We start from the raw sequence: 10,399 nt of genomic DNA on the forward strand, positions 1-10,399 counted from the left end.
GGCCCCGCGGCCGCTCCCGGCGGCCCCGCGCAGTGGCGCCGGTGGCGGCGGGCCCGGTCCTGCGGCGGAACGCGCCGGGCAGGTAACAGCCCCTCGGGGCGGCGGGGGGTTCCTCCCCGTGGGGTTCCTCCCCGTGGGCCGCGGCTCGGGGTTGGTTTCCCTCCGTTACTGCCCGGCTGGGGCCAGGGAGGGCCCCGGGCAGGGTCCGGCAGGGCTGGGGCTGAGCGAGGGGCCGAGGCGCCGAGCCAGGCCCGCTTGTCCCTGGGGCTCGTCGGCAAGGGCGCGCCCGGAGCCCGCTATCCCTCCCGGGAGGGGTGAGGCCTGCGGCCCGGAGCGCGCTGGGTCTCGCTGAGCGAGGGCGGGGCGGTGTGTAGCGGCCCTAAAGCAAGTGGCGGTAAGCTGCCGGCTCCGGCTGTAGATGGGTGCTGCCGAGGAGGCGGCGGTTGGCTTTTCTGCTCGTTTTAAAAACTTATTCGCTACTAAAACCCTTTTGAGGCACAGCAAGCTTTCTACTGAAGGCCGGTGTGCGGTGTGACATTAATGTACGGCACTATCCCGTGGCTCAAGGATTTTTAAACCGTAAGGACGCGGTAGATGCGGTGAACTTGCTGGGAAAGGGTTAGTGCTTTGTGGCAGCGCCAGGGACTGAAGTTATGCTTCTGTCTCTGAGCTTGCTTTGTCTCTCGTGTAGCTTTCTGTGCTTGGAAGAGCCTGTTGTTTCTTGCGTGCTCAGCTCTCCTCTGCTGGTTATCCTTGCCTCTTTTGTAGGTGGATTTTAATCTTCCAAAATTAGTTTTTACATGTTGAGCTTCCTTTATCTGCTTGGACTGGAATTGTTTTATTTACAGTATCGTTGATTGGTGTCATTGTGGTATAACTGATTAGTAGCTAAGCCCTTGAACAATAGCTAAGCCAGTGAGGAGGATGATAGGTGATACCCAGATTTTAGCAGGCTGACTTGTGGCTTTTCTGCATCAAAATAGTGCTCAGACTGTAATGTGCTGAATCGCAAAGGTTATCCATTCAGTCTGAAAAGTTTACGTGGCCCAAGAGGCGATTGTAATTGCCTGTGTCTCTTTTATTTTTTTTCCAGGCTTGTGATCACCATGGCTGCAGTGGATCGTTTCTACCTCTTGTACAGAGAGATCAGTCGTTCCTGCAACTTTTACATAGAGGCCCTGGCTATAGTTGGAGCTTGGTACACAGTCAGAAAGTGTGTCTCTCTTGCGTTTGACACTTACAGCATGCTTAGGTTGCATTTAATTCCCAAGCTGGGCAGCAAGATTGATCTTGTCAAGCAGTATGGAAAATGGGCCGTGGTCACTGGTAAGAGACTGAAGCAGTATATTTGCTTATATTTATATAACATACCATGTCAGTACTGTAAAACTTGCTAGCTTATATTGCTGGGTGAGCTTTATGTCATAAGCTGGGGCCTGCGTTATCTCGGATTGCAAGTTAATCTGCTTGAGCAGTGACAGTCAGCAGTGACTAAATTCAGTTCCTCAGGGGACGGGCAAGCTCAGTGTGTTGACTGACTGCTGGGAAAGAATCACAGAGCGATTTTTCCCAAAACTTGCAAGGTACACTCCAAACGCATACAAGCGTTGATAGAGATGCAGACAAGATCCTTTTTTTGCTATGGGCTTTTCACATGTGCTCGAGTTCTTCAACAAGGTTTAAGTCATGAACCTCTGACATCCTCGCCTTTCATTAAGGTTCTACTCTAAGCTCTCTGTTGTCATAGAAAATATAAAATTGTATGAGGTGGGATTGCAGAAGGTTGCTATGGACAATCACAGAAATGTGGTGGGATGAGTCGCACAACTGGAGTGCTGCAATGGATGGCTATGAACTCTTCAGAAGGGATAGGCAAGGAAGGAGAGGCGGTGGCGTAGCCCTGAATGTTAGGGAGTGTTTTGATTGCCTAGAGCTTAATGATGGTGACGATAGGGTTGAATGTTTATGGGTAAGAATCAGCGGAAGGCCAACAAAGCAGATATGACGGTGGGAGTCTGTTATAGACCACCCAGTCAGGATGAAGAGGCAGACGAAATATTCTATAAGCAGCTGGGAGAAGTCTCACAATCACTACCCCTTGTTCTCGTTGGGGACTTCAACTTACCAGATGTCTGTTGGAAGTACAATACAGCAGAGAGGAAACAGTCTAGGAGGTTCCTGGAGTGTGTGGAAGATAGCCTCCTGACACAGCCGGTGAGCGAACCAACTAGGGAAGGCGCCCTGCTGGACCTGTTGTTTGTGAACAGAGAAGGACTTGTGGGTGATGTGATGGTTGAAGGCTGTCTTGGGCACAGCGATCACAAAATGATCGTTTTCTGTTCTCAGAGAAGTAAGGAGGGGGTCAGCAGAACTGCTGCCTTGGACTTCCGGAGGGCAGACTTTGGTCTGTTTAGGAGCCTGGTTGACAGAGTCCCTAGGGAGGCAGTCCTGAAGGGCAAAGGAGTCCAGGAAGGCCAGACATTCTTCAAGAAGGAAATGGTAAAGGCGCAGGAGCAGGTCGTCCCCATGTGCCGAAAGACGGGGGGGGAAGAGGAGGGGAAGAAGACCGGCCTGGCTGAACAGAGAGCTTTGGCTGGAACTCAGGAAAAAAAAGGAGAGTTTATGACCTTTGGAAGAAGGGACAGGCAACTCAGGAGGACTAGGAGGATGTCGTGAGGTTATGCAGGGAGAAAATTAGAAGGGCCACGGCCCAATTAGAACTTAATCTGGCTACTGCCATAAAAGACAATAAAAGATGTTTCTATAAATACATTAGCAACAAAAGGAGGGCTAAGGAGAATATCCATCCTTTATTGGATGCGGGGGGAAGCATGGTGACAAAGGATGAGGAAAAGGCTGAAGTACTTAATGCCTCCTTTGCCTCAGTCTTTAATAGTAAGACCAGTTGTTCTCTGGGTACCCAGCCCCCTGAGCTGGAAGACGGGGACGGGGAGCAGAATGAAGCCCCCGTAATCCAAGGGGAAATGGTTAGAGACCTGCTACACCACTTAGACACACACAAGTCTATGGGGTCGGATGGGATCCACCCAAGGGTACTGAGGGAGCTGGCGGAAGTGCTCACCAAGCCACTTTCCATCATTTATCAGCAGTTCTGGCTAACTGGGGAGGTCCCAGTTGACTGGAGATTAGCAAATGTGACACCCATCTACAAGAAAGGCCAGAAGGAGGATCTGGGGAACTACAGGCCTGTCAGTGTGACCGCGGTGCCGGGGAAGGTTATGGAGCAGATCATCTTGAGTGCCATCATGTGGCATGTACAGGACAGCCAGGTGATCAGGCCCAGTCAGCATGGGTTCGTGGAAGGCAGGTCCTGCTTGACTAACCTGATCTTCTATGACAAGGTGACCTGCTTAGTGGATGAGGGAGAGGCTGTGAATGTTGTCTACCTGGACTTTAGTAAAGCCTTTGACACCGTTTCCCACGGCATTCTCCTGGAGAAACTGGCTGTTCATGGCTTGGACAGGCGTACTCTTTGCTGGGTAAAAAACTGGCTGGATGGCCGGGCCCAGAGAGCTGTGGTGAATGGAGTTAACTCCACTTGGTGGCCGGTCACAAGTGGTGTTCCCCAGGGCTCAGTATTGGGGCCAGTTCTGTTTAATATCTTTATCAATGATGTGGACGAGGGGATCAAGTGCACCTTCAGTAAGTTTGCAGACGACACCAAGTTGGGCAGGAGTGTTGATCTGCTTGAGAGGAAGGCTCTACAGAGGGACCTGGACAGGCTGGATCGATGGGCTGAGGCCAATTGTATGAGGTTCAACAAGGCCAAGTGCCAGGTCCTGCACTTCGGCCACAACAACCCCATGCAACGCTACAGGCTTGGGGAAGAGTGGCTGGAAAGCTGCCCAGAGGAAAAGGACGTGGAGGTGTTGGTTGACAGCAGCTGAGTACAAGCCAACAGTGTGCCAAGAAGGCCAATGGCATCCTGGCTTGTATCAGAAATAGTGTGGCCAGCAAGAGTAGGGAGGTGATCGTGCCCTTGTACTCGGCACTGGTGAGGCCGCACCTCGAATACTGTGTTCAGTTTTGGGCCCCTCACTACAGGAAGGACATTGAGGTGCTGGAGCGTGTCCAGAGAAGGGCAACGAAGCTGGTGAAGGGTCTGGAGAACAAGTCTGATGAGGAGCGGCTGAGGGAACTGGAGTTGTTTAGTCTGGAGAAGAGGAGGCTGAGGGGGAGACCTTATTGCTCTCTACAACCACCTTAAAGGAGGTTGTAGCGAGGTGGGTGTCAGTCTTCTCCCAAATGGCAAGCAATAGGACAAGAGGAAACGGCCTCAAGTTGCGCCAGAGGAGGCTTAGATTGGACATTAGGAAAAATTTCTTCACCGCAAGGGTTGTCAAGCCTTGGAACAGGCTGCCCAGGGAAGTGGTTGAGCCACCATCCCTTGAGGTATTTAAGAGACGTGTAGATGTGATGCTTGGGGATATGGTTTAGTGGTGGACTTGGCAGTGCTAGGTTAACGGTTGGACTCAATGATCTTAAAGGTCTTTTCCAACCTAAACGATTCTATGATTCTATGACAATGTTGTCTTTATTGTTGTGGTTTTGAGATCACCATATTCAGTGCCATGTGATCTTCAGAGAAGGGAATAAAGCTGTAATTGAAAGAACTGGCAAAAGAGAAGGTTGGGGCTGTTCTGATTTTCATCTTTTTTATTTTCTATTACAGGTAGCACAGATGGTATCGGGAAGGCGTATGCTGAAGAACTGGCAAAGCGTGGTGTGAACATCATCTTAATCAGCCGAAACAAAGAGAAGCTGGAGGCTGTATCTAGAAGCATATCTGAAACCTATAAAGTGGAAACAGATTTCATAGTAGCTGACTTCAGCAAGGGGCGTGAGCCTTACCCAGCCATTAAAGAGGCTCTGAAAGACAGAGAAATTGGCATTTTGGTGAATAATGTAGGAATGTTTTATTCCTACCCGGACTATTTTACCAACCTGTCTGAAGATATGCTGTGGGACATGATCAACATAAATATTGCTTCTGCTAACATGATGATGCATATTGTGCTACCAGGCATGGTAGAGAAGAAGAAAGGGGCAATTGTGAATGTTTCTTCTGCATCCTGTTGTCAGCCGACACCAATGTTGACAATCTATGGAGCCTCTAAAGTAAGTTGGGGTGTGATGTTTAATGGTATGCGCTGAAAAGTAGATGCATTATAGGTTGGTTGGTTGTAAACACATTCAGCAAGGATATCAAAATATACTTGAAAGTTTTCTAGGGATTTGTTCAAATATCAGAGGTGAATGTTACATGTAATATGCAGTAAACTCTTTATCCTCACCAATACTGGGCTTTGAACCAAAGTCAGTGCTATTTGGGTTATGTGTGAACTGTGGCATAACAGTAGCTCTAGGAAAAATGTTACCTTCCTCAGAGGAATGATGCGCAAAGCAAAGTTGCAGTTCTATGACCCATTGAAAGAGTCAAGAATTTCATCTCTCTCTTCTTCAGCTGAACTGTGCAGACATACATCAAGCTACTTACACACTAGTATTTGGTAGCAAGAGGGGCTATACTCATGCTCAAACCACCACTGTGACAAGGGCTGTGGCCAAATCAAGCCACTGCCTCACCTAACACCAAGGGGTAGAAGGCTTCTTACACCATTGCCTGTACCATATTTGGGGAGAAGCAAAAAGAACTTTCCCCCCATAATTATTCTTCCTGAAGAGATCCAGTCAATAATAGGATAGGGCAGCTGGGTGATGCTGGAAGTATGAATGCATGTGGGGATGCGGATTTACACTGGATGACTTGTTGCTGAATCCACAAAAGCAACTGAGATTGTAGAAGGAGCTCGCCTAGATCTGGTGTCTAAACGCAAGGGGTTATTGCTCCCAGCTGTCGGTGGCTGCCTTCTGCTGTAGCTTAGCCCCTGTGCAGCCTTGCTCCTGGGATAGCTCTTGCGAGTACTTCCTTCTGCCTGGAGCAAAACCAGTTCTTATTACCCCAAGGTATAAAACTCCTTGCCGATTTTCTTCAGTGTGGAAAATGGCTTAAGATTCCTGTTTCTGTTGCAGAGTATCTCTCCCCTTGGTTATGCTAAGTGTGTGTAGAACTGCACTCTGAACTAAAACAATTAAAAGGCCTGAATGAAAAAGAACAGAACAAAACCAAGTGTACCAAAGTTTCTTCCTTCAGCTGCCATCATTAATTCAAGTCGTAGATCAGCAATCCAGTTGAAAGTCTGGCCTCTGTACACATTGGCACAGAAGTGGGAACAAGCTGCTCTAGCATCCTAAGCCTCTTTGTGCATGGTGTTTGAAGTAGTTGTCTTGTTTAGTTTTCCTAAAGCAGGTGTAAGAGCATTTGTAGAAGAAGCTCTCCCAACAGTTTGCTGGGAATGGAGCTTTTGCAAGGCCATTTGGGAGCAGAAACCCATTCACTCACAAGCGGAGTCTAAAATGCTCTTTCTCGGACGTAACTGGCTGTGCGGCACAGCAGTAGCTTCAGCATGGCATCAGTGTTGCTGCCTTGATAAGACTCACCCTTGATCATTTTCCCATCTGTTTGATTCCAGCAATCCCAGTTACCAGGCTTGTGCTTTTTTATGTTACTCTGTAAAAGTGAAATGAACTAAAGGAGATAATACAGATACACACCCATAAACTTATGCATGTTTAATTTTGCACAAGGGAGTTGCAGGAAGTAATTAACCTAGCTTCTGGGGCAGATCAGTTAAGTATGAAATTCACCTGTAAATATATTAAAAAATGGGACTTCATTTTGTCCCTTTGACAGTAGTAAGTATAGGTAGCTTTGGAGCGTCCCCTGCAATGCCCCCAAACAAAACAAGGTGTTTGTTTTAGATGAAATAAATGTTTCTGTATTGTTTTTAAGCAGAAATTGCCAGATTGATTGTTAAATTCACATCAGAGTGTTAAGCAGTCACTTTGTCCTGCAAGTTACTGTACTGTTGCAGGTTTTTAGCAAACAAATAACAACAAATAGAAATGTTGGTAATGCTTTAGAAATGTGTATTTTTATACTATTTATTCAAAGTTTTATTTTTTTAGCTGATATATAAAATATGCTACAACCTTTCCGTAGTTTTAATAAAACACTGCCCTAAGACTTGATCAAAGAAAGAAAAAAAGATGTCCCTCTCTGTTTTTGTCTTTCTAGACCTACTTGGACTATTTCAGTAGAGCACTACATTATGAGTATGCCTCAAAAGGAATTTTTGTTCAGAGTTTAACCCCATTTGTAATTGCTACAAAAATGGTAGCATGCAGCAGCACTGCATCGAAGAGATCTTTCTTTTTTCCTTCTGCTGAAGAATATGCAAGTCATGCTGTTTCTACTCTTGGGTTATCCACAAGGACTACTGGTTACTGGAAGCATGCAATAAAGGTAATAGGATTCATTAAACTATTTCATGTTTGTCAATAGAAGTAAATAAGCTGTTTACTTTCTTAGGTGTCTGAATGAAAACTATGCTCGTATTCTGAAAAAGTGCAATATATATTGTAGGACTTAAAGGCATTGTGCCATATTTTCTTAGGAATTCTGCGTTAGAAAATTATGCTTGGGCATGCTTATTTTTAGAATGAGAGAGTGAATCCAATTCCCACTTGAAATGCGCAGCAAAAATGGGAAAGAACTTTTTATTCAAAACCAGAGAGTATCTCATTTCACTTGGGGTGTTGCTGCCTGTGCAAGCATTTCACTGTCTTCTATGAACAGAAGTAGCTTTTTTCAGTCTTAATTTATTGAGCGTGGGAAGAGTGGGCAGGGAGGATGGAATAATAGCAGAAAAAAAAAGCCCACGTTTTTGTCCTAGGCTACCTGGAAGCAGGTCCTCTCTATGTTAGGTTTACATTTTTGGGGGCAGACTCTGGGCTCCAAAGTAATTTTATGAACACTGGACACATCTCATGTGTCCTACCTAGTGGCCTTCTATAGCATTTGGTTGAGTAGAAGGAATTGAAGAAGTGGGGATTAGTCCAAAGGGAATAAAAGAGACGGGAAGGATTCTGGCAAGATGTGGCAATTAAAGGAAGTGGACAGTATTGCTGTTGCGAACTTGAACAAACCATTTCAGTATTTATTTGCAGAACCTAACTGTTCAGCTGTGGGCACTACTTCTAAAATGGCTAAATATGTTTACTTCCAGGGGGTTGAATTTAAGGCTTAGTGGCTGATGTTTAAGCAGGTTTTGCCTTGCTTTAGTGGTAATTTGAGAAACTGTTTACTTTAATGGAATATATCTTAATCTGTCCCTTCCTTTCTTCATTTCTCTTCTCTTTTCTCCCTGTGCCTCTCCACAGTTCACATTGGGTGAGCACCTACCTGAATGGATCTGGGCATGGTTTGCAATGTATTTTTGCAGAATTATACGCAAGGAAGCTTTAACATGCAAAGTGAAATAGGAGTATCCAGATGTCCTGCGTAACGAGTACAATATTCTGATCTATAAAAATGCATCAGAGACATCTTTCTTTTTTCCTTCTGCTGAAGAACATGCAAGTCATGCTGTTTCTGCTCTGGGGTTATCCATACAGACTATTGGTTAGAGTGCTGCAAAAATGTTTAGTGAACCTTGGTGGACTTGCTGTCAGATGTTTGTATGTTTTAAGTGCAAATGTTGTTGCTTTTGAATGATGTTATTTCAGGAACTTCTCAAAATTAAGGTTTGTGGCAAGGTACTATTGACTTGGAGGTTGTTTAAATCACTGAAAAGGTCTTACCAAGGAATTTGGAGATGAGCTTGTATGCTTTCTTATTCTAAGTGCAAATGATCTTGATAATACTTTAAATATTGCTTCAGCAATCTGAAATACGGCTGGAGAATTGAATAAAGAATGTAAAAACACATTTGCTAAAGAAAAATAATGAAGAAATAATGTTTTGATTTAAAAAATACTGTTTGGTTTCCTAAGATAATAAAAAAAACTTACTGAAGTTTTGATGCTTTTGTTTATATAAATGAATATGTTTATGGATATGTACTTACTAGAAGTAGTCTAGTATCATACGCTGCTCATATGTGTTGCAGACTCTACATCTCAGGGTCAGGAAAGCCGTCCTTTCTGTGTACGCATAATTGCTACCTGAAAGAGGGAGGAAGAATGTTCTCAATCTTTCTGTCTTTTATATTATCATGGGCTCGTTAGTACTTTTTCTGTAATGTTATATTGAAATATCAAACCTATGAAATACCTGCGCAGTATATTATACACAGTAGCGTGACTCAAGGAGCATCCTCCCCTCATTTGTGCTAGTTATTTGTTGCTTGCATGTTACGGTGCTGTATTTCCTGATGGTGGCAATGGGAGGTCAGTATACTACACTAGCTTGCTCCCCGAAATCCCTACTGGAGGACATACAACAGCTGCATTGTGTTGCTGGATAATGCAATTGCGATTACGAAGTGGGTATTTGTTGCTCCTCCGCAGTAGCTCTGGACTGGTGATGTTAGTAAGATACTGTGTACAAATCTGTTTGTAACTAATTTGCAACTTAGAACAACTTAGAATTATCATGTGAAATGCTGATTAGAGCTCTTAAAGAAAAAAAAAAAAAGAACGGAACAAAAATTCCAGATGCTTAATATAGTGAGACTGCCCCCAGCCTTCATGCCTGAATGCTCTGTTGAGGTACCCACTGTATTTGCTGGGCCTTGTGGGAAGATACTGATGCTTGAATTTATTGTCGAGAGTGAAATTTGGGCTGTGATTTTTATCATGAAGGAGCTCCCTCCCTTGACACTCTGTTACTATTCTGTTGCTGCAGCCCCGTCAGGGGTAGAAGATGGGGAGCAGTCATGAGGGACGGGGACCCATTAAGTGGTTTTGTCTGCTGACCCCAACCTGAAAGCTGTTTGCTTCAATTGTGCAGTATAAAAGTATGTATTAGGTGTTGCTAATAATGACTTATGCTTGTTTGCAAATGGGATTTAAAGAAATACATTTAGCAAGGGCATGAACGAAGCTTGAGAAACGTGAGGTGGTAGATCATTCCTACTCCCATCTCTCCCTCGCGCTCGTCAGGCCCTGCCTGCCGGTCCCTGTCGGTAACATCCACATCTCAAGTTTTCCTTGCAGGAGTTAGACCCCACTCAGCCACACCTGAACAATCAGCTTCTCAAACAGCCTTCTTCGGAAGGCGGCGGCTGCTGCGCGGCCTCCTCACCGGCTCCAGCGGGAAGCCTCTCCTACCCTCGTCTCCCTTCCCGCCTCCACAGCGACCCATCCGCGCATGCGCACTGCAGCACACGCCGCCCTCGCCGTGCGCGTGCGCCCGCCCCGCAGGCCGCTATGGGGCTCTCGCGAGAGCGCTGTGGTAAACAGTGCACAAAATGGCGGCGGCAGGCCCGGCGGCGGCACGGTGAGCGCGGGGGGGGAGCGGGGGAGGAGAGTGGGA

General features: G+C 45.9%; 1 protein-coding gene across 3 annotated transcripts; it reads left to right on the top strand.

Annotated features, from left to right (window-relative positions):
* The first annotated feature begins 7 nt into the window (after positions 1 to 7).
* HSDL1 (hydroxysteroid dehydrogenase like 1) lies at positions 8 to 8,938 on the top strand. 3 transcript variants are annotated; one of them, XM_075161037.1, is made up of 5 exons: positions 8 to 82; positions 1,094 to 1,326; positions 4,694 to 5,139; positions 7,160 to 7,387; positions 8,305 to 8,938. In XM_075161037.1, exons 2-5 carry the CDS (start codon positions 1,107 to 1,109, stop codon positions 8,404 to 8,406), a joined length of 996 nt encoding a protein of 331 aa, XP_075017138.1. In that variant the 5' UTR covers positions 8 to 82; positions 1,094 to 1,106; the 3' UTR covers positions 8,407 to 8,938. The 3 variants fall into 3 exon arrangements, with proteins under 3 accessions (XP_075017138.1, XP_075017135.1, XP_075017136.1); XM_075161034.1 differs by having other exon boundaries at positions 72 to 394; XM_075161035.1 differs by lacking the exon at positions 8 to 82 and adding an exon at positions 407 to 618.
* Positions 8,939 to 10,399: the final 1,461 nt, after the last annotated feature.

The sequence above is a fragment of the Calonectris borealis genome, chromosome 12 (assembly GCF_964195595.1).
Source record: "Calonectris borealis chromosome 12, bCalBor7.hap1.2, whole genome shotgun sequence".
In the NCBI taxonomy this organism is placed as follows: Eukaryota; Metazoa; Chordata; class Aves; order Procellariiformes; family Procellariidae; genus Calonectris; species Calonectris borealis.

Bases quoted from the DNA above. Each gene is read 5' to 3' on its own strand.
- HSDL1 (XM_075161037.1), top strand. From the start codon at position 1,107: ATGGCTGCAGTGGATCGTTTCTACCTCTTGTACAGAGAGATCAGTCGT. The intron at 1,327-4,693 runs GTAAGAGACTGA...TTTCTATTACAG, and splicing joins AAAATGGGCCGTGGTCACTG to GTAGCACAGATGGTATCGGG. The intron at 5,140-7,159 runs GTAAGTTGGGGT...TTGTCTTTCTAG, and splicing joins CAATCTATGGAGCCTCTAAA to ACCTACTTGGACTATTTCAG.